Here is a 22,418-nt window from a genome sequence, read left to right as displayed (position 1 = left end):
TTGGACATGGCTAGTGTGCCTGTGGAAGAGGTGATGAAAAAGCTAACAGAGGAAATGGTGAACCGTCACAGCCTGAAAGATGACAGGAATCCCATTAACCATTATTACAGTGGAATGCTAGAAGCCTAGTGGCGAATGGGCAGGAATTTAAGAAATTTGTACTGTATAATACCTGTTTTACCTGACGTTTTCAAGAAAAAATTATTTGCGTCATCATTTTTTTTCTTTATATTTTTGTCTTAATGTCACTAGGAAGCATGCCAGTAGAAATATATATTGATATTTGTAGGTGATTGTCTGGAATTTGGTAATATAAGAACCATGATGGTGGGATAGGCCTACTCTGGTCAAGCCATTTACAAAAATGTTTGTACTGACATTTATAAATAGTTTACATGAGAATGCCTACATTATAATTTTGGCCCAAAGTTGAGACCATGTAGAAATTTGTTGCAATTTCAAAACCGGACCAACCAAAATGACAGACTCAGCAGGAATTCCGGCGCAAGCGTCAAATGCGGTCCGAATGTTACAGGAGCTTGTGGATCTGATGCGGACAAACCTCCGACCACCTGAATCTCCTTCACCTGTAAGTCCAAGCCATCCGCCACCCTCAGTGATTGCCTTGCCTGAGAAATATGACGGCAATCCGAATAAATGCAAGGGTTTTTTGATGCAATGTTCAGGACGCTAGCTGCAGGCAGCGGATGAGATGAAATAGCATTACTGACCATATATCGTCGGGGGTTAAATCCTGAATTGTGCTGATGTGCGTAATCTGGATCGCTACATACGAATGTCCATTTCCATTGACAATTTGCTGTGCGAACGACGGCCTGTTGGAGCGTCTGTATTATCTGCTCTGTCCACTCCTGAGCCTGAGCCTTTCCCTCTCCCGGAGCCGATGCAACTGGTACCATCTGAGTATCACACATTCTCTGATGTTTTTTCTAAATCTAGAGCAACTGAATTACCACCTCATAGGCTATGGGATTGTGCTATCAATTTGTTACCTGGGGCTCCACTACCTCGTAGCCGTGTATACCCTTTGTCTCTTCCAGAAACTGAGGATTAGAGAAGTATGTTGATGAAGCATTGAGCCAAGGTTTCATCAGACCATCTACTTCTCCTGCCGCATCCGGATAATACTTTGTTATTGAAGAAAGATGGAGGCCTCCGTCCTTGTATCGACTACAGGGCCCTCAACAACAGCACAGTGAAATTCCGCTATCCTCTGCCTTTGATCCCTGCTGCTTTAGAACAAATGCGTATCAGAATCCGTGAGGGCGATGAATGGAAAACGGCTTTTGTTACCACCAGGGGACACTATGAATACACAGTAATGCCCTATGGGCTTACTAACGCTGTTTTTCAGTCTTTCATGAATGACATTTTTAGAGATTTTTTGGGACAGTTTTTGGTTGTGTTTATTGATGATTTGTTGATTTATTCCTCTGATCCAGTAGTGCATGTCCAACATGTCCAAAAGGTTCTCCAGCGCCTCAGAGAGCATCAACTATTTGCAAAGGCTGAGAAATGTGAGTTTCACCCGAGAACCATTGCTTTTCTTGGGTATATCCTGGGAACAGAAGGGGTAATTATGAATGGAAAGGGGGTTTTGAAATGGAATGAGGAAGCTCAGAGGGCATTTGACAAATTGAAAACCCTGTTTTATTCGGCTCCCATACTTAAACAACCTGATCCCTCAATCCTGTTTACTGTTGAAGTGGATGCTTCTGAGGTAGGGGTAGGTGCTATACTATCTCAAAGGCATGGCAATCCTGGCAAGCTTTTTCTGTGTGCTTACTTTTCCCATAAGTTGTCTCCCACAGAAAGAAACTATGATGTCAGTGATCTGGAACTACTTGCGGTGAAATTGGCTCTTGAGGAATGGCGACACTGGCTGGAGGGGGCAGAGCACCCTTTTGTGCTAATAACAGATCGGAACCTGGAATACATCCATGAGGCAAAGAAACTCAACTCCAGACAGGCAAGATGGGCTTTGTTTTTTATCCGGTTTGACTTTTCTATTACCTTTCGCCTAGGTTCAAAGAATGGGAAGGCGGATGCCCTGTCAACCCCAGAGCCAATCCATCCTGCATTGTGGCTCATGTGCGATGGGAGATTGAGGACCAAATACAAGAGGCTCTTCAAAGAGAACCAGCACCACCCGAAACCCCGACCCAAAAGGTATTTGTGCCTGCTACTATGAGACCTCAATTAATACAATGGGTACACTCCTCCCTCAGCTCGGGTCATCCAGGAATCACCCGGACGACTGAGCTGATTTCTTGATGGTTCTGGTGGCGTTCTCTAAAGGATGATGTGAGAGACTATATACTGTCATGTCCTGTCTGTGCTTCGCGAGACCTCCCTAAAGGTATGTTGGAACCTCTCCCGGTACCACACTGCCCCTGGTCTCATATCAGTGTGGACTTCGTAACTGACCTCCCTCTGTCCAATAGTTTTTACCACCATTCTTGTGATTGTTAATCGCTTTTCAAAAATGTGCCAGTTAATCCCTCTGCCTGGTTTACCCAGCGCAGTGTTTCCTCTATGTTGATTTGGTAGTGGCGGCCCGCCACGGTTTAATTTTCTTCCCCCACGGCATCAGAAATGGGGCAGACGCACAATAGTCGCAGTTGCCTTTTAAATGATCCTGCCGACATTATGCACCCCCCGTTGGTGGCCGCTAACATTGCAATTTAACAACAAGCAGAACTATTCAGAGGTTTGGGGCTGTCCAGTTTAATTCCACATAGTGTGTTGATGTGCTTATTGTCCAAACGTTTGCTTTCTTCTGAGTCACTATTAAACAACACCTCCACCAAAAACGTCACCGCAGTGGGTCCGTTTTAATAAGACAACGTTCAACTTGTCAGTTCTGACAGCTCACGTCCTGATATCAAACATCTGGAAACATTAAAAACAGTAAGTGAGTCACTAATATAATACAAATTGTAAATAGTCTATAGATGGAGTAATAGATGTAATGATGTTAAAGTAAATAGTTGTATTGTATGACACGGAAACGTTTATTTATTTATTTATTTATTTATTTATTTTTTTTTTTTCCGTCATCTACTTCCTGAATTTTTGGTCAACGATACCCGGGACACCGAAACACCGGTGCACATGAAATTTGGTGGGTATGTAGCCCCAGTAGACTTTTTTATATAAGGAAAAATTCCGTTTCGTCCCCGGGGGCCACTCCCCCCCCCCCCGTGCTGGGCCCCCCGAACCGCAAAAAAAGCAGTTTTTCCTAAATAACTACCTGAACCGTGGCACTGAGGATGAAGAATCTTTTATGGTATGTTGGTCTAAAGGGCCTACATCAACCTGGCCCATAATCACTCATTTGTGATTTGCACCCCCCTGGTAAAAAATGAAAATGCAATATCATTCTGCTTTAATCGCCCCTATCTTCAGTTAAGATGTTCACAACTGCACAAAAAATTGTATGTGTATGATTGACCTGGCATTCTCTGGGGGTATGCCAAGTTTCGTAGAATTTCATCCATGGGGGGGTCTAAAAAATGTAGGTTATGTGTACATTTAGTGACTGTACACTCATTGGCCTGTAATATGGCGGTGCACACATATACACATGCACACACACACAGGCATGCACATACTATCGGTATTAGAACAGCCGATACATAATTACAAATTCAGTAGGATTACAAGAAAGCCAAATATTCATCATCATCATCATGGCTGCATTTCCAGTATTGGCGATACGTAGTCGTTTGTCCACTAGATGGCGCATCGTTGCAGTGAGACGTAATTTTGTTGGAAGTTAAAAGTGGGTTGGAAAAACAATGGACGCTTCCTACAAGGACTGTAGTTTACAGCAGAGAACGTCTAATAAGCATAGGACGATGTTCACATGAAATGTAATTCCCATTTCTTCTTGAAGCCGAAATAAATCTGAGAATGTTTATCGGACATGCTTGGTTTTTACTGCAGGTACGTTAATCTTATAATATCAATAAGAACCTAGGTACAATAATGTTACCGTTAGCGTTGGTTGAGTGATGGAGGCCAATTTGATTGCATTTGTAGAAAACTATAAATGCGGTTATAGGCTACCAAGCAAATTGATAGCAGCAATGTAATTGTATCTTTCGACTGTCATTTGTTGCACATGCTACAAAAATCATTCTGTGCAATGGAAGATTTACCAACGTTGCACCGGTCTGATACAGTTTTGCCTATACATGCGTGAGACTGAGACGCCTGTTTATTTGTTTTAAGTGCGTGCAGGGTGTGAGAGGGGAATCGATGTGCTTTGATTCCAACTTGGTAGTTGTAGTCTGTGAGATTAAAAAGCACATGTGTGTGAAGTATCCAAACAATGACACCTTCATTTCATTATGGCTGCTTTAGCAACACACCTTAAGCTACTGTGTAGTGGGTCCCATTTAGAAGTGGCTACTTCATTCGCGCTTTCCTTGACTCATGGAGCTGCGTGAATTTTATTACAACTTTTCGCCACGATATGGCAGTTTAAGTCCGCTTGATACTGTAAGGCGTAAGCCATTGGTTTCCAAAGGAGATTTTATTTGTGTCGCTAGCATATTGACAATTTATGTTGTAAATAGGCCTACCTAGCTAAGGGAAGCTAACAGATTTCTATTAGGATCTAGTTTGTTAGTTACAGTTTTGTCATAACTCCCTGATGCATTTTTGCATTTAGAATAGCCAGAGCGTGGATATCTCAATCAGAAAATTAAACAATATCGGGCGCCTATGGACTAGGCTGGGTGAACCCAGCCTGATCTGCCCGCTATTTATTTTTTGATTTCTTAAAAGATTGAGCTTGGTCTGGTGAAAGCCAGACAAGCCATGGACCTCAGTTACACAATGCAAGGGAACATGAATCAGCCTATATTTGCACGAAAAATAACGGACAACAGCTCTTCAACTTTGGCCCGTTAAAATGTGTATGAACAGTCTAGCGAAGCATTTCATCAAGGCCCATTTGGACATGTCAGTTATTTGCACCACTGGTTAGATGTAAAAGAGCATTTCGTTTCAGACTACTGTTACTTACTGTTGTGCATTGACAATTAAGCATCACATGAACTAAAGATGACTAAAATCTTATGTAGAAGAAGAAACATTTACAAAAAACCCATCCATCCAAAAATGACCTTTGTTTTTGATAGCTGTTGAAAACGGCATGGAACTGACAGAGATGTTTTTGTTTATTAATAAATAAATAAATAAATAAATAAATAAATACAAATATAACATTATGCTGATACCTTTTGCTTTTCCCAAATACAATGTAGCCTACAGGTGTAAGTGACCTTTCATCAACCCAGTTGCAATGGATGAACTGTGATGAACTGCCCTACTTGTGATTGTTTAGAGATTTTAAAGGTTTTATAACAATGCTACAACTTCTTTGGCTATTCTACAATCTATTCACCTTTTCAGCGCCAGTAGGCTACTTTCTGTGCAGCCGCACACACACACACAGGCATGCCAAACAAGCATACACAAAAGTTTCAAGAGTGGGGGATGGAGTAAAAGATGGAGACAAATTGATTAGTGTGATTTATTTTCGCAGAACGGATGTACAGGACTGAGCGGCGGTCATATTTTGTACCGCTATGCGGTACATCTAGTTTTTTAATGAAATGAGCTAGACAGAATGCTTAGCCTATATGTCAAGATCAAATTAAGCAGACAGCTTAGCCTACACGTGCTTTAGAGTGGCCTACCCTAATCGATAGGCAAGGATAGCCTACTGACAATTTACGGCAAGTTGTTACGTCAATTATTTGGACAGGCCTGCCCCCACTGCTTAAAAAAATCCTAGCACTGCAGCGCCATGGAAATGGCGGAATGTTACGGAGGACATTGTCTCCGATCGGGGCCCCCAATTTACTTCCCGAGTGTGGAGGGCCTTTTGCCAGCGTCTACAAGTCTCAATCTAATGGTCAGACGGAAAGATTGAATCAGGAACTGGGGAAGTATCTAAGACAATACTGTCAAACGGACACAACGTAAGGTACAACGGTATGTCGTTGATGAAGATTGGACATTCCCTCAGAGGAAAATAAGTTGTTCGGGAACGCGCTTCACCTCGTTATAAGCGCAAATTTATTAAATTGGTTGGGATAACATTTTGGGAATGGTGGTAGAAGTTTGCCCTGTCTCTGAAGTCCTAGGTTATTTAATGTGATGTTCATATGTGATGATAAACAATGCGAATCAATATTGAGTCACTTTAGGCTACACCAATAATGAACCCTAAATGCTATATTTGGACAGGTTGTATTACGCAATAGGCTAGCCAACGAAAATTACAAAAATTAAGTAGACATATGGGATGTAAGAAACTTGTGGATAGCTGAAATATTTGCTGCACCCAGTGTGCATTTGCAGCTTGTTAAACCCGGTTAAACCTAGGCTACATTTGCAGGGAGACAAAATGAAGCCAACGCAAGTTGGACTTACCGATAAGTGCACATCCCTCGGGTATTGTGGTTCGAGCAGGCAAAGAGTCTGCAACTGATGTTGGATATTTGGCTTTTGCCTCGATTGGCAGCCTGGTCATTTAAATCAAATTCATAGCCTAATCATGTCAATGTTGCAAGAAAGCAAACTAAATAAGTCATTGACATTTGTTTCGTTTTAAAACACTTGGGGAGACATAGGTTACATCCAGATGTTGCTTTGTCATGGACTACAGGTAGGAACTACAGCCTGTGCATTTTAAAATAGTTTTCATGCACAACGCAATGAGTAGGCTAATAATTGGATATAGGTCATTGCATCTGCTAAAATGTATGGTCATAGTCAGTTACCTTGTCAACCCACACAAATGGCAAATAATAGCCTAATATGACAACATTTACATTTTTCTTTTATTAATGACAAAGTCCGGTATAATACAGACTAAACCATGTAGGCATTAAGTCAAATATCAGTAGCTAAATCCAAGTAGTTAGTTGTTTTATTTGTCGTCTTCCAGAAATCCAAACCAACATGGACGTGCAAGGACGCTCGTGCCCAACACTAAACTCGTGCATGAGCTGTCATCTACCAATCTGCATGTGCATGCAGATTGGTAAAATGTCATGCAGTGTCGGTATAGGGGTTTAATAGCCTGGCGGGGCCATCCTATATCAATGAGATGTATAGTCTGGCATCGAACCATTCACCTCGCTTAATCCAAGGGGCGGGCAGAGAATTGTCTTTCAAACTGCCTAGGCATGCAATAGGCCAGTGCTACGACCATATCCGTATCCGGTCGGCAAAACGGCAAATACATCCTTCTTCGAAAGTAATGACTTAAGTGCATTGTGTTGCTCAACTTTCAAAGAAAAGCACAAGTCCAACTCCTCCAAAGTTGACGCCAACGGGGGGGGGGGGTGTGATTTGAATAATTACCATCCAGTCTCCAACTCAAGTAATTTCTTTCAAGTCATCAAATCCACAACAATCTGGGTTTTTAACAAACCACATCAGTTACTAATAATATAATATCTGCCTTAGACGTTAAGAAGCACTGTGCTGCCCTTTTTGTTGATTTGTCAAAAGCATTTGATCATCCCTTACTCTTACAAAGATTACATAATATTGGGTTTGGATGATAAGGCATGTGAATGGTTTTGGAATTATTTATCTCAGAGGTTTCAGTGTGTGAAGTCAGGAAATGTCCAAACAAGGGTCCATTTTGGGCCCAGTTCTCTTCACCATCTATATTAATGATATTGTCTCTTCCTTAAATGGTTATCAAGTCCACCTTTATGCTGATGACACTATTTTGGATTGTATTGCTGACTCTGTTCAACTAGCCATTGATAATCTTCAGCTTTCATTTAATGTTCTTCAATAAGCTCTCAATCTTAAATTAGTACTAAGTGAAAAGAAAACTAAATATATGCTATTTACTAGAGCAAGGAACATTGAGGTTAATGGTTTGCAAATAACCACTATAAATGGTTCCAGCATTGATAGAGTTTATTACAAATATCTTGGTATATGGCTGGATGACAAACTCACATTTAATTACCATATAGCCATCCAATTAAAAAATCAAGGGAGAGACAGCATGACTTCACCTAAAGATCCATCAGCTGCTCTAACTAGACAAGGAAATAGTTAGAGTTTAAATATCTTTCCAGGCTGACAGGAGATGGCGTTGGTCATCCCATGTCACATGGACTACACTGATTAGTGGCAACCTGGCAATCCGGAGCAGATAGCTACTGACGCAGCCATGCAGAACAGTGAAACACTGCAAAGTCATAATATTCTTGCTTATCTCTAAACACAGTCACACACAGATATACACAGGGACAGTACAGATATCATACAGTCATTACATAGAATCATACTTTTAGTATCAAAGTGACCCACTAATGAGAAATGCAGAACATTAAACCACATATTGGAATATTGGGCATAATGTTCTATTCCACTTTCTCTCAAAAAACTGAGACAAAAAATTGGTTTCTTCTACAGCAACAAAGCCAACCTCCCTATGGAATGTAGGAAACAACTTGTTGAAGCAGTTTTTATGTCAGTTTTAGACTATGGTGATGTTATTTATAGAAATGCTACTGCTTGCTCACTTACAGCCCTGGACTTGGTCTACCACTCTGCCCTGAGGTTCATTACTGGTGATGGCTATAGCACTCATCATTGTGTCCTCTATGGTAAAGTGGGTTGGTCATCTTTGACTGAAAGGAGACAAAATCATTGGTATCTCTTTATTTACAAAAGTATAGTTGGAAAATTACCAGGTTATATTTCAAGCATGCTTGTTTGGAATTCTGGTCCCTATCAGACCAGATCAAATGACTGTTTGATGCTTAAGACTCCTCATGTCCACACGGAGTTGGGAAAGTCGGCCTTTTGTTATGGTGCCCCTATTTCCTGGAATAATCTCGAATGTAACATAAAAATGAACTCTACTTTCCTATAATCAATTCAGATCTGTAATCACAAACCTTCCTATGTCAAATTGTACCTGTTTTATGTAAATGTTATTTTATTATTAATATTTTCTGTATTTTTATTTCCCTTCCTCCTTTATAATGGTATGTAGGTTCTTATTATTTGTTTTATTTTCCACAATTTTATACTATATCTCGTTATTCCATTGTTACTGTGTAATCTCGGCTTCACTGAAAATGAGGACTACCCTCAATGAACCTCTGAGAATAAATAAAGATTGAATGAATGAATAAATAAATGAATGGTTCTTAATTGGCCAGGAAACTTGCCTGACCTTAACCCCATAGAAAATCTATGGGGTATTGTGAAGAGGAAAATGCTATAAGCCAGACCCAACAATGCAGAAGAGCTAAAGGCCACTATCTGAGCAACCTGGGCTCTCATAACACCTGAGCAGTGCCACAGACTGATCGACTCCATGCCACGCGGCATTGCTGCAGTAATTCAGGCAAAAGGAGCCCCAACTAAGTATTGAGTGCTGTACATGCTCATACTTTTCAGTTGGCCAACATTTCTAAAAAAACTTTTTTGTACTGGTCTTAAGTAATATTCTTAGTTGTCAGTTATAATCTATATAGTCTGTGTGTAATTAATGAATATAATGTACAAGTTTCACTTTTTGAAAGGAATTACTGACATAAACCAAGTTTTTGATGATATACTAATTATATGACCAGCACCTGTAGTTTATTTATTTTTTACTTATTTATTGCTTGAGATCCATCCTCACTTGGTGCAATGAAATGTCATTGTATTCTTTTACAATGACAATAAAAGGAATCTGAATCTTACATGACAATGAAATTCCATAACCAGATCTATACTATTTGATTTCATTCAAAGTAATTCTAAATCAACTTTAGGAACCTGTTTTCCGCAATGGAACCGACGGCCACAACAGCCTACAGGACAAAATCATCTACCCTCATTTTTTTTGGCCACTGATTCAGTCCTTCCAAAACTAAATAATTCTGCCACACCTCTTTCCCAACTTACACTACCAGTCAAAAGTTTGGACACAAATACTCATTTGTTTAAGCTGGCTGGTACACCAAACTTCCATATTCCATTCTTGATCTTATGAAATGCATACATTAGTTTTGCAGTGTGGATCCAGAAATTGGTCACTGCAGATTATGTAAGTCTATGGTAAAGGGGTAGAAAGGCTAATTTAAACATAAAAAGGGTACAGGAAGCTGTGAATCGGGTAGAAGATTGGCAAAGAAAATTGGGTTTTAGATTTTAGACCCAAATTCTCATATAAATGAAAGGGAAAGTATGAAAATAAAATTATTTTCAGATGGCATGAAATAAAAACAGCAGTGACCAAGAAAAGGTACATATAAATGATGAACACACATACACCATTATGATGTATATTTATTTATACATAACATAATATACATATTGTATTTTACCATTGTGTAGATTAAAATTGTACACTGTTTAAAAGGAGAAGGGAAAAAAGCTTCAAACTATAGAAAGTGACACACTGGTCAAAAGACCATGACAACCCCAAAGATCTACTCTAGAAGTTATTATAAAAGTGTACAAATATGTCATAAATGCTTGTAAAGACTTTGTTCCTAGATTTAAAAGTTTTGGTTCAAATACACGGTCACCACACAAATACATACACACGTGCAAACACGTACTCTCTCCCACTGAACTAGAACCACAACAAACAATAATGCATGATTGACTACAGAGTGAATATGATAAACAGAGCTTTGAATATGATGAACTAGACCAGAAAACCTTGCTGATATACTTTAGACAAACCTGGTGGCTTCTGAGAGCATGAAATGACTTCTATAATTAGCATAGTATTAAAACATTACATCACCAGGTCAATTTTTCAATGAGGTGTACAACACCGAGATGTGAATGAACACGCATAACTAAACGTCTTACTTAGGCACTGCAATAAACCCCATGATCATTTAATTGACAAAATATTAGCAAAAATGAATCTCATCAAAATGAAAATGGCAAAAAAACAAAACAAAACAAAAAAAAAAACAGGAGAGAAACAATACAAAGTGATACTTGAAAACTGCTGAATGGCTGGTTTGGATACAATATTCATTATCGATTAAAAAGCAGTGCATTTAGGGACCTATTGTGTTGTGAAGCTACTAGATTCTAATAAAAAACTCTAAACATATTTAACTAGAGTGTAAGACTATAATCAGTTTCCTAATGAACTATAAAATCCTGAGGAAATCCAAAGGAAAGCACTTGAGTTAAGGCAAACGAAATGGCATTGAAGATATGCATATGGCATCACAACTAAATACAGGTGTGACCCCAAACTCTCTGAGGAAAGAAAGGACATGAAAATAAAGGCAGTGCAGCAGCAATTGTGCATTTATGATGGTCGACACTCAGCCAAACATTCCATTTCCAAGCCACAGCCACATTGAGTCTTTCAAACTGCCACTTAGCAGTATAGCGCAGGGGAATAGACACCCCTTCAACAATCGATTGTCAGGTCTTTTTGGGACAACAGAGCATGTATCTTACTCAGGCATTTTATGTTCTGAAAAATAAATAAAACTGGTAGGACTCAGACATAGATCAGGACATGCGTGCCTTCCTGGTTGTCTCCTCTCTCTCTAAACTTAGCCATGGGAATGGGTAGCTGCCATGGGAATAGACTGCTTTTCACACCAACCTGTTTTACCAATCTTGGTTTTGTAAAGCCTCTTCTTTTTCATTTTAGTGCATTTTCTAAATAATCAAATGCATGTTTACATTTCCTTTCAAGTCTGATATTGTGTAGCCTATGAGTCAGCTGTATGTGTAATCATTCCAAACATTTTTCAGAGGTGGCTACGATCTTTGTGCACTAAGTCAACCTTACATGTCCTTAATTCAACCTCATTGTGGTGATATTTTTTGAACAGAAGTAGTTCTTTGTAAGCACCAATGTAAGATTTAAAAAGTACCTCAAAATGGAGCAAACTAATAATAATTATTTTAGTAACTAGATATGAGGTAAGAAAGAACAGAGAGAAAGAACAGATGAACAGGTCCATTTTCTGGGCCAATGTGACAATAGACAAGAATCGAAAAACTTTGGATAAACACAAAGAGAACCAGAAGAGGACCATTGGAAGTCTCTGACTTGCAGCACCCTGTTCTTCTGATCTGATGTGAGTTGACCTGTTTCATTCCACAGCAACATCACCTGAGGTAGGTATGGCTTTGAGTTGTTTTTGGTCTTAAATCACAGGATGTAGTCTTGTAACCTGGCCAATACCTTTGGTGACTCCCTCTCTGAAAAGTAGTTTAGCACCAACCTTCAGGTATTCTGGGTGCTTAATGAACCTGAAGTGCACCACCGCCTTCTCACCTGTGCGCAAATCCTCCTGTGAAACAGGAAAAGGAACAAGACAACTTCTGAGACAAAATAGGAAAGTGAAGATGCAGTAAGAAAAGGTGAAGACTGTCACTCATGAAAAATGCAGCAAGGGTAATATGATGAGGCCTCACCTTCCCTTGCAAGGCTTCAACTGTGGCGGTTTGTCGGACGTTGCCTACGTGCACCGTCACCTGAAAGCCCCTATGAAAGGTTTTTGCATGAAATAGCAAAACAATCTCTGCTTCAAACAACCAGCAGATTGTGGGATTCATTTCTGGGCTCACCATCACCATACCCTGGGGAATTAAAACAGATTTTTCCAGCTCAGAGAATCAGCCTGCTTAAAGATACAGTCATATATATGCTGCATTAATACAACTACAATATTTATGCATGATGGACCATGGCAGGAAACCAACCTTTCGAAGCAATGAACGGTCAAAGTCACCAAGAGCTAGTGTGGCGGCTTGTCCAGCTCGGAGAACCCTGCAAGCTAGGCGGTTCCTCTGAATGCTGCATACAGTCAACTTCTGGAACTGTCCATCATCTGTTGGACCTACCACCAGCTGCTCACCCTCTCGGCAGATGCCACTGAATACAGGTTAGATGTCAACAAGTATCCAGTGTTAGTATCCAGATGCCACTGAATACAGGTTAGATGTCAACAAGTATCCAGTGGTAGTATCCAGTATTAGGGCTGCTCAATTATAACAAAAATCATAATCACGATTATGTTGGTCAAAATTGTAATCACAATTATCGATTAACGATTATTCATGGGGGGCTATAATAAGGAAAATAAGCATGAATCAGTATGCTGTATGAGTTGAAATTGTATCTATTTCCAAAAACCCCATTTCTTAATGGAACGTGGCAAAATAATCGTTTTTTTGTCCATTATACGAAATCGAAATTGAAATTAAATTAAATTAATTGCACAGGCCTATCCATCATCCTGTGCTTTGTGCTTTCCAGGTAGATTCTCTTCCGGTATACAGTTGTGGCCTACCTGTAAAGGGTTCCTCCAACTACTGTTCCCACATCAGGTACTGTGTAGATCTCATCCACCTGTGAAATCATGCATCTTTTAAAAATGTATTTGTGAAACAAATCAAGCAATGGCATGATGAGGACAATTTGAATCAATTACTCAATCATATTTCTACAGACATATTTTTGACAGAAGGGAAGCATTTAGGTCTGTTGTTGTGTGGGGGCTGTTTCTACCTGAAACTCAGTAAGCTGCTGCATTAGCTCCTCCTGTTCTTTACTATTGCTGAGGGGAGGAAGGATGTTAAAGAAAACCTTCAGCAGGTCCAGGTTCTCGCCTGACACACTGGAGAAGGTGAAAATGGGCGTTATGCTGAAAAACAAACAAAATAAATCAACATACAGATTTGTAAAAAGGTAATACAGGAAGGAAAACTTACTGTCATCACCATCGATCACTTGGGATTAGCTTTTCTTTGTTTTGTTACTAATTTTAGCCAAGTGAGCCTAGGGATGCTGGTGATATAAAGAATTTTTACATACCTAGGGCATTGTGCAAACTGCTGAGCTGCTGTGACAGCATCATCCGAGTTGTATACCAGCATGGGCACCTTGTTGCACCCAGGCTGTTTGAGCACTCGCTCCAGCTGCCGGACAGTACGCTCTACTGTTCCTTTAGTGCACAGGTCCACTTTGCTCACGACAATGAAGATTGGGACCTTCAGTGCCATGGCCAAGCCCAGATGCTCCCTTGTTGTGCCAGCTGTTAAAAAAAAAAAAAAAGAAAGAATAGGTTAGTAGTTAGTAGCACTGTTCTAACATATAGTGAAATAAGTGCATTACCATACTATTGTTCTTTTAGTTGTCACCATCTTGTGAGAAGAAAGTCTGTACAAGTTGATTATCGAACTCTCCTCCTTTGGTACGCATTGACAGTCCCTTGTGCTGCACTGATTCGGTAATCAACTTGTACAGACTTCTCCTAGCAAACCTGCGGTAATGGCTTGTGTTTTCTTAGGGCTGTTAAGCGATTAAAACAAATAATCAAATGAATTACATACTCTGTGAATAATTAATCTAAATGTATCACATGCATCCATTTTTTGCTATGAACATTTTAAAAACAATTTTGGCAGGTGAGTGAATCCATGAAGAGCCAAACCAACATTATAGACTTTCTAGTTCAACGTCTCTCACTTTGGCACAGGCATCAGCGTAGTGCCTGGTGTCAGATTTTTAGCATGATAAATGCAAATGACTGAAGTTTCCACTCACGGTCAATGACATGTGCAGTACCCTAACACCAAAGTAATGTGTGGTATACCCCCCATGATTTCTCCTTTTTTTTAGCCATTCACACATGCTGTAGATTGTTATTCACGTAATTACTCTGTTGTTGCCTTTTCTATCCAGTAAGTCACAGTCCAGGATAAGAAATGGAGCAGTTCAAGTAGTTGAGTAGAAAAAGATAAAACTAAACAGTAGGAAAAGTTGTACTTATGTACCCTAAGGGGAGGCTCACATTCACTCAATTCAAATGTGCCCCTGGCTTACAGTGTTCTTTTGTCTTCATGATGGAATTGTAGCTAGAAATACTTTTAAAAATTAACCAGTGACTGGACCTTCCAGGCACAGGTGTTTTTATACTACTATACTAGACACATTCGCCACACTCAGGCAATCTCCATTTCACTAATTGTGAGACTACTAGCACCAATTAAAACCATGATGACTGAAATACCGTATTTTCCGGACTATAAGTCGCTCCTGAGTATAAGTCGCATTAGTCAAAAAATGCGTCATGAACAGGAAAAAAACATATATAAGTCGCACCGGACTATAAGTCACATTTATTTAGAAATGTATTTCACAAAATCCAAAACCAAAAACAGAGACCATGTAACTGGATTATTGAGGCCAAAAAGATTAATGTTAATGAAGACGAAGCAAAAGATTCACTGAAAGAAAATACCATGTGGTACACCAAAATGTATCTAAAATGTGGAGAATATCAAGCATTTTGGGCGATGTGGAGTCACAAGCTGGCAGCAGATTAAATGCTCATGAGAGAAAAAAATGCAGTTTTGAAGCAAGCCAGGCGATAGGCCCGACGGTAATTGTAAAGCAATTTACAAAAGATTCACTGAACAAAAATGCTGATATGATACATGAAAATTTTGCTAAAAATGTGGAGAATGCAATGCAATCAAGCATTTTGGGCGATGTGAGTCACAAGCTGGCAGCAGATTAAATGCTCACGATAGAGAAAAAGACGGTTTTAAAAGGACGTGACCGAAGCTGAGGCAAGCCAGGCAATAGGCCCGACGGTAATTGTTAAGCAATTTACAAAAGATTCACTGAACAAAAATGCTTATATGGTACATGAAAATTTAGCTAAAAATGTGGAGAATGCAATGCAATCAAGCATTTTGGACGATGTGGAGAGACAAGCCGGCAGCAGATTAAATGCTTGAGATTGAGAGAGAAAAATATGCTGTTTTAAAAGGACGTGCAGACCGAAGCTGCAGCAAGCAGGTGATATTTAGAAATTTATTTCACAAAATCCAAGACTAAGAACAGACAGACTATGTAACTGGACACATTGAGGCCAAAAATATTGAGAATTCTACAGGGAATGTTGAAGACGAAGGAGTGAATAGTGGCAAGAGGCAAGCCGAAGGCTGCTGACAAGTGCCCGACGTTATTGTAAAGCAATTTACAAAAGATTCACTGAACAAAAATGCTGATGTGGTACATTACATTTTAACTAAAAATGTGGAGAATGCAATGCAATCAAGCATTTTGGACGATATAGCATATTGGCACAAGCTGGCAGCAGAACAAATGCTCGCCGAGAGAGCGAGAGAAAAAAAGATGCGCATAAAACCAGTGTCTAAATTTCAGCGCAGGATTGCGCATAAATTATTACTAAGTAGCCTATTGAGCATACTAATAAAAGTCCCGCAACGCTCGCCATCATAATGCGAGAAATTCCCACACATTTTACAGCGCTGTCTGACGTTAATCTAATAATGGAGCGGCCTGAATGCGGACCAACTCTTGACTTCAATTGAACCCCATGCAGAGACGTGCGCGCGCAGGACCACTTTGGGGGTGCCTCTCTCTCTTTGCTTGCTCTCTCTCTCAGCAGGATTTGTCACAGCTAAAGTCAAATTATTATAGCCTATTACGTGCTTCTACATCAACCGCTATCGACAGGAAAGGAAAACAAACGTTTAGCGATCAGGAACCGCAAACACAGAAGCATGACAGCCTATAATATAACGCGAGAGAACATGGATGTGTTCTCCATTTGAGGAACGTTATAATCGATTGCGGACGTGAACAGACAGCTACAGACACGGAGCGAGTAGGCCTACTTTCACTTTCTGTGCGTATTCACATGAATTAGTAGCAAAACAGCGATCAAATATTACATGGCAGTGAGTTTTGTTTTCAAATGTTTTCATGCATGTCTAGATAACGGGTGAGGTATGTTTAGAGGACTATCGTGAATCCTGAATTTATGGCTGGGCAAAGCACAGCACCTTTATTTGGACCATGGCTTGTAGCCTATTCGAGTCAGCTATAGGCCTTTATTTCTTGCGTTTTACTGTGAGACATAGGCCTATACTTTTTTGGAGCAGCATACCGGTAGGCTATCAAAATGGTTCACTATTAAGTTTCATGTATGAAAGAGTGTCGGGATGTCCATCCGCTTATTGTGAGATAAGGCATCCGCTTTCATTCATTCATTCATGGAACGTGTGCTGTGCTGCAAGGGAAACCTTATTCCGTATAGCCAAAGAGGTCTAAGATAGCCTAAATTTAGTTATTTTTTAAATGATGCATGATTTACTTTTTTTATGAAATTCGTAGGCTGATGCCTGGCAGCAACAATTGTGTTTAAATGGTTAACCTGAGGCTGCATGCGACTGGTAGCTTGAGAGCAACGTGTTGGAGACTCATGGTGTAGGACAATGACTTTGTTGGCAACAATATTAAACCAACCAACAATATAAATTACTAAGAAGAGCTCTTTTATGAGTTAAATTGAAACAAAATTATACTGGCTTTTATTTGTCCGAATCTGAGGCCCAGCTATAAATAGAATCCCAGCCGTAATTTGAGGATTTAAGTATGCACATGTGTTTCATGACTTGTGCATTTGAGAGCGCTCTCTCAAGGCTGTAGACAATAATGTTTCATGTAGGGTTCATGTCAGTTAATATAAATTAACATTTAAAAACATGTTCAATTATATAATTTTTTTCATATATAAGTCGCACCTGACTATAAGTCGCAGGACCAGCCAAACTATGAAAAAAGTGCGACTTGTAGTCCGTAAAATACGATATTTGCGATATTACACTTAAATGTATCTCACGTACAGTAAACTGCAATATATCGAGTATATTTGGTATATCGCCCAGCCCTACCAGTGCCTACAGCGTTTCTCAAACTACGAATAGACCGCTGGTCCGCAAACCGAATGATAACATTGGTATAGCAAAGCTCTGCTTCAACCCATTTGAAGGCTACGAGATAACAACATTTAATAGAACAAAGTTGATTCTTGCAACTTCCATAAAAATGGAGCAGAGACTTTTGCGTCTCTATTGTAGTGAGGTTTCAATATAACATGGCCAATATAATTATAGCCTAATTATTCCTCCTGTTTAATAAAGATCTCCAAATCAGTGATTTACGCCTATTTGCTCTGGCGTTTACCATACACAAACTGGTATAGTGTTTCCTGAATCCTTACATTCAGATATTCAGATGAAATTTCGTTAAAAAGCATGTAGCCTAAATATTTCCTACATTTGCCTACTAGCGTATGATGCTTGCATGAGGGAAACATCCCAAAACAATGGCACCCATATAATTCAATCGTCGACCATCGTTACTCATCAGCTTTCTCCGCAGAGCAAGGGCCTAACCTGTTAGCTTAGTTTAAATGAAAGATGGCAAACACTATTTCTAAATTCTGGGAGTGAGGTCACACCCCCATAGACCCCATTATGGGCGGGTTGAAAACATGCGGAACTAGATGTAGTCTCCAGCCTCTGCCCAAAAAATCCTCCGTTGACGCAAAATGACGTTTTTTGCGTCATTGGAGGATTTATTCCAGACAAAAAAATACAGATCTCTCGTCTCAGGGGGACATGAGGGAGGGAGGCACAGTCATTCGCAAATACTACCAGGTTTCTACTGATACAAAGCTTAATGCTAATCGGTGAAGTGTCCCTTTAAGTTGTGGAAACTAAGTAGTAAACAAATTAATGTAAAATTGCAAGTGAACAATACACCAAAAAAACTCACGCACACTCATCTTCCACTCACTCACTCACTCACTCACTCCCTTTCACACTTACTTTTCCTATTATTATTTCTCTGCCATTGGAGTCTAGTTTCGGGACACTCCACTGACCACTCATGCTAATTTCCGGATCTCTAAACCCAGCCGTCTAGTGCCACCAACAGGTCAAAATTTGGCCGAAAATTGAACCGCTGGGACTAAAGTTATGAAATTCGCCGCACTGATTCAAAACCGTCCCATGATCACTCTCACCAATTTACAGAACTCAATGCCAGACACTCTAGCGCCACCAATGGGTCGAAATTGGGCTCGCATTCACGCATGTGACCATTTAACGGTGCGTCCGATTTTCACAAATCAGGCACCGTTGGAATCCCTGGACCGACCTGAGTTCATCTACCCCTATCGCGTCACTTTCCGCCATATTGGACCTCCGCTAGAGCTAGTGAGCGGAGCGCATGGAATTTTGGTGGAGCGCTTATTAATTTCAAGGCCAGAGCGGCCGCTTCGTTGCGCTCCAATTTCGCTCCGATACCGCTCACACCACAAGTTTGAGGCATGCCCGAATCCACCAGACTTCCTTGGACTTCAGACTTGGAGCGGGGAGCAAAATTGAGCGGCCTGACGTGAATTTGAGCGGAGGTGCGGCCGAGTGAGCAGCCACCTGATCGGGGAGCGGGATATTCGCACCCCTCAGCTCCGCTCACTAGCTCTGACCTCCGCCATATTGGATTTGATCCAAACTCTAGGAAAAGCTTCAGCAGTCACAAATTAAATCTAATTTTCATGAAACTTGGCGGAGATGATCTTCAGACCGAGCCACGCAAACGATACTTGTCAGATTTTTCGAATTCAAGTTTATTTGCCTGTGACCGCTAATATGGCGATGAAGCCGCCAAACAGGAAGTGAGCTCTTATCTCAGCAAGGATTTGATGTATGAAGTCCAAACTTGTTAACTGATTGTGATGACGCCCTAGGAAATTGCCATCATTTGGCCTCTATAAGGGGCGCTGCAATACAGGAAGTGGGCTCGTATCTCAGCAACGCTTTGATGTACTAAAGCCAAACTTGGTACAGCGACACGGTACTTGAGTGTGAGAACATGCCCGGAAATTGCCGTAATATTGCCTCTAGGGGCGCTGTAATAATGTGAATGAGCTTATATCTCTGCCATTCTTTATCCTATTGCCATCAAAGTTGTGAGTGCTTGCTCATGCGATGGCAATGCCATTCCTGCTAGTACTGCTAGGCCCCCACATTACTGCTTGCAGCTTTATTTATTTTAGGCCTTACAAAAAAAAAAATTGCATTACTTCAAGGGTCAAAACTGCAGTTCTGGAGGAAATATTTGCAGTTCTTATGCAAGAAATGCAGTATTTTGGACATAAAAAAAATTGTACTACATAGTATCCCACTGTACTATTTTGGACATGAAAGTACTACTGCACTGTACTGTAGTATGACTGCACTGTACTTAAAAAAAAAAAAAGCTTTTTGTAAGGGAGGTTATTTGGTATACCTGTCAACATTTAGCTTTCCAAAAACGGGAGATTTTTTTTTTTTTTTGGGGGGGGGGGGGGGGGAGATCAGTGTTCTGTGTTTGCATATTTAACTCATTGAATGCCAAGCTGTTTTCGGGAGCTTTGTCCTAGGAGTGCCAGCAATCTAGACCATTGTTGATGATTTTTGTACAGCCACAGCATATTCTGTGTTATAGCTATGAACACATACAATGGCTCGTTTAAAAGGTGAGACTTTAAGCTCTCGGTGGGTGCAAACCGTGTATTTCTACACGCCTCTGTTCCTGAGAAATCCCAAGCTAAACAGTGGCTAGTTTTCATCAAAATCGCTGTTTTTTTTCTAGAAATGGAGATATAATGTCTTTCATGAAATATGAAGTGTTGCCTGTTACTTACTTGTGTAAACTTTCCGGGAAGTGATCAGCGAGACCTGGCGAGACTGCCACCTAGTGATAGACCCACGAAAATGGCCTTTTTTTGACCTGACGTGTATGAGTCACTGATTCGACCCAAAGCGGCAACCGAGTTATGATAAAATGTCCAGATAAAATGTCCAGATTGTGCGTTTTCATGAGTTTTCGATCGTCATATATTTCATTTCCATTCATCACAGAGAAGGTGTGTTAGAGTGTCTAGTTTCGTAATTAAAAAAAAAAGCTAAAAACGTAATATTACGTTTTTGGCACTCAACGCATGGGAAGGAAAAACGTAATATTACGTTTTTGGCACTCAATGAGTTAATACGTTTCATATACGTGTTTCAACACTGCATTTCGGTCGTTGCTTTTACCTTACCATTACCTTACACATGCCAGTTATGTATCCACCAGCTGCCTGCCTGCAGCCTACTTCCAAAACTCCAAAGCTGCTCGCTGTCAGATTTGGTTCAGAGGGTACAAGTTCAGGGTAGCAACACTCAATAACAGTTTATGTGATGTGTTAATCAATTAAATTCCTAACAATTTCACAACAGCTAGTTCAGGAGTAGGCCATTCAACTAGCCCGCTTGCTTACGAAGAGACTCAGGCTGCGCAGTCGGCACCCGCTTCCTTATTGGGTTTTGGGTTGCCAGGTTTTAGCCTATGACAAAACGGTGGAAATTGAAACTAATTGATCGTGTATATGTAGGGTGTATTTCATACACAATCCGGCAACCTGGGAGATGTCAGACTAATAGAAAACATGAATGGATCAATGATTTTAAAATGAAGTTTGATGGCCATGCAAATTACGTGAGTTTTCCGGGAAAATTAACAAAACGGGAGGGTGCTGGGAGATGACCTTGAAATACGGGAAAACCCGGGAAAAACGGGAGTGTTGACAGGTATGAATAATGGTAAATGCTGCAGATGCACAAATCTACATAAAACCAATATATTAATTTACTTTGTAGTGACTAGGACTAGTTTACAGCATGATAATTGTTGTGCATATTAATAAATTGCACTTTATAACACAAAATCCTTTTTTATCCGATTACTCGATGAAAGAATTGATAGCTGCATCCCTACAAGATACTGAATTACCAAAGATGTGATAGACTGACACAGCTTTGCCAGAACCAGGGTATCAGTTCAGCAGACAATGGACAATTGATCGTTATACAGTGCCTAGGACAAACACAGCTCATCGGGATCCAAAAGGCCTGAACAAGTTTATATATCGAATGCTAGCCATCAAAAATGTCTGGTGAAGAAGAAAAAAATATGATGATAGTTGACATACCAATGCCAGTGTTTGCACTAACAACCAGCATAGCAAAGTCTGGGCAGTAGCTGGTAAGGCCAAAGATGGTGGTCTTCAAGTATTTGTGATGCCCAGCAAGGTCAATGAAGGTGATCATTTTTGAGGCACTCTCACAGATCTCTTCAGCTGTCCGTGACTCACTGTAATTCACCACCTGCCAACACACATTTAGTATGAAGAAAAGCCCTGTAGTACATAATAGCCAGTGCTCCAGTGTTTTAGCCTGCTGCTCACTTTTTAAAATTCTATCCCAAATGCCAAAATGAATTGTGAAAGAATTGCTTTCTGTTAAGGATGTGCACGGATGGTCAAATAACTTGTTTACAAAATATACTACATGAATATTAATATCCCTATTCAGTTATTTCTATAACGCATGGAATCATGATAGAAGTTGTGCGATCCCAATATGATTTTATTATGATTATTATGTCAACAATTCTATTCAATTTAATATCTCATTGAAAATTGAGGATGTGACTTTATGCACTA

The 22,418-nt window shown here is 40.1% G+C and overlaps 1 protein-coding gene across 1 annotated transcript in view; it reads right to left on the bottom strand.

Moving 5' to 3' along the window:
* Window positions 1–10,341: 10,341 nt before the first annotated feature.
* The window catches only part of LOC121685007 (GTP-binding protein 2-like), a 51,986-nt gene continuing 39,909 nt past the window's right edge, over window positions 10,342–22,418 (bottom strand). The window contains exons 6-12 of the mRNA XM_042065233.1: window positions 21,906–22,080; window positions 13,880–14,099; window positions 13,574–13,709; window positions 13,356–13,414; window positions 12,766–12,937; window positions 12,478–12,642; window positions 10,342–12,353 (exon numbers count right to left, since the gene is read on the bottom strand). Of these exons, the coding sequence (XP_041921167.1) occupies window positions 12,207–12,353; window positions 12,478–12,642; window positions 12,766–12,937; window positions 13,356–13,414; window positions 13,574–13,709; window positions 13,880–14,099; window positions 21,906–22,080 (1,074 nt within the window). The 3' untranslated portion in view covers window positions 10,342–12,206. The remainder of the gene's footprint in view (window positions 12,354–12,477; window positions 12,643–12,765; window positions 12,938–13,355; window positions 13,415–13,573; window positions 13,710–13,879; window positions 14,100–21,905; window positions 22,081–22,418) is intronic.

This window comes from Alosa sapidissima, chromosome 16 (genome assembly GCF_018492685.1).
Source record: "Alosa sapidissima isolate fAloSap1 chromosome 16, fAloSap1.pri, whole genome shotgun sequence".
NCBI classification, from domain to species: domain Eukaryota; kingdom Metazoa; phylum Chordata; class Actinopteri; order Clupeiformes; family Clupeidae; genus Alosa; species Alosa sapidissima.
Note: the sequence above shows the minus strand (reverse complement) of the source record. Positions and strands in the feature narration are given on the sequence as shown.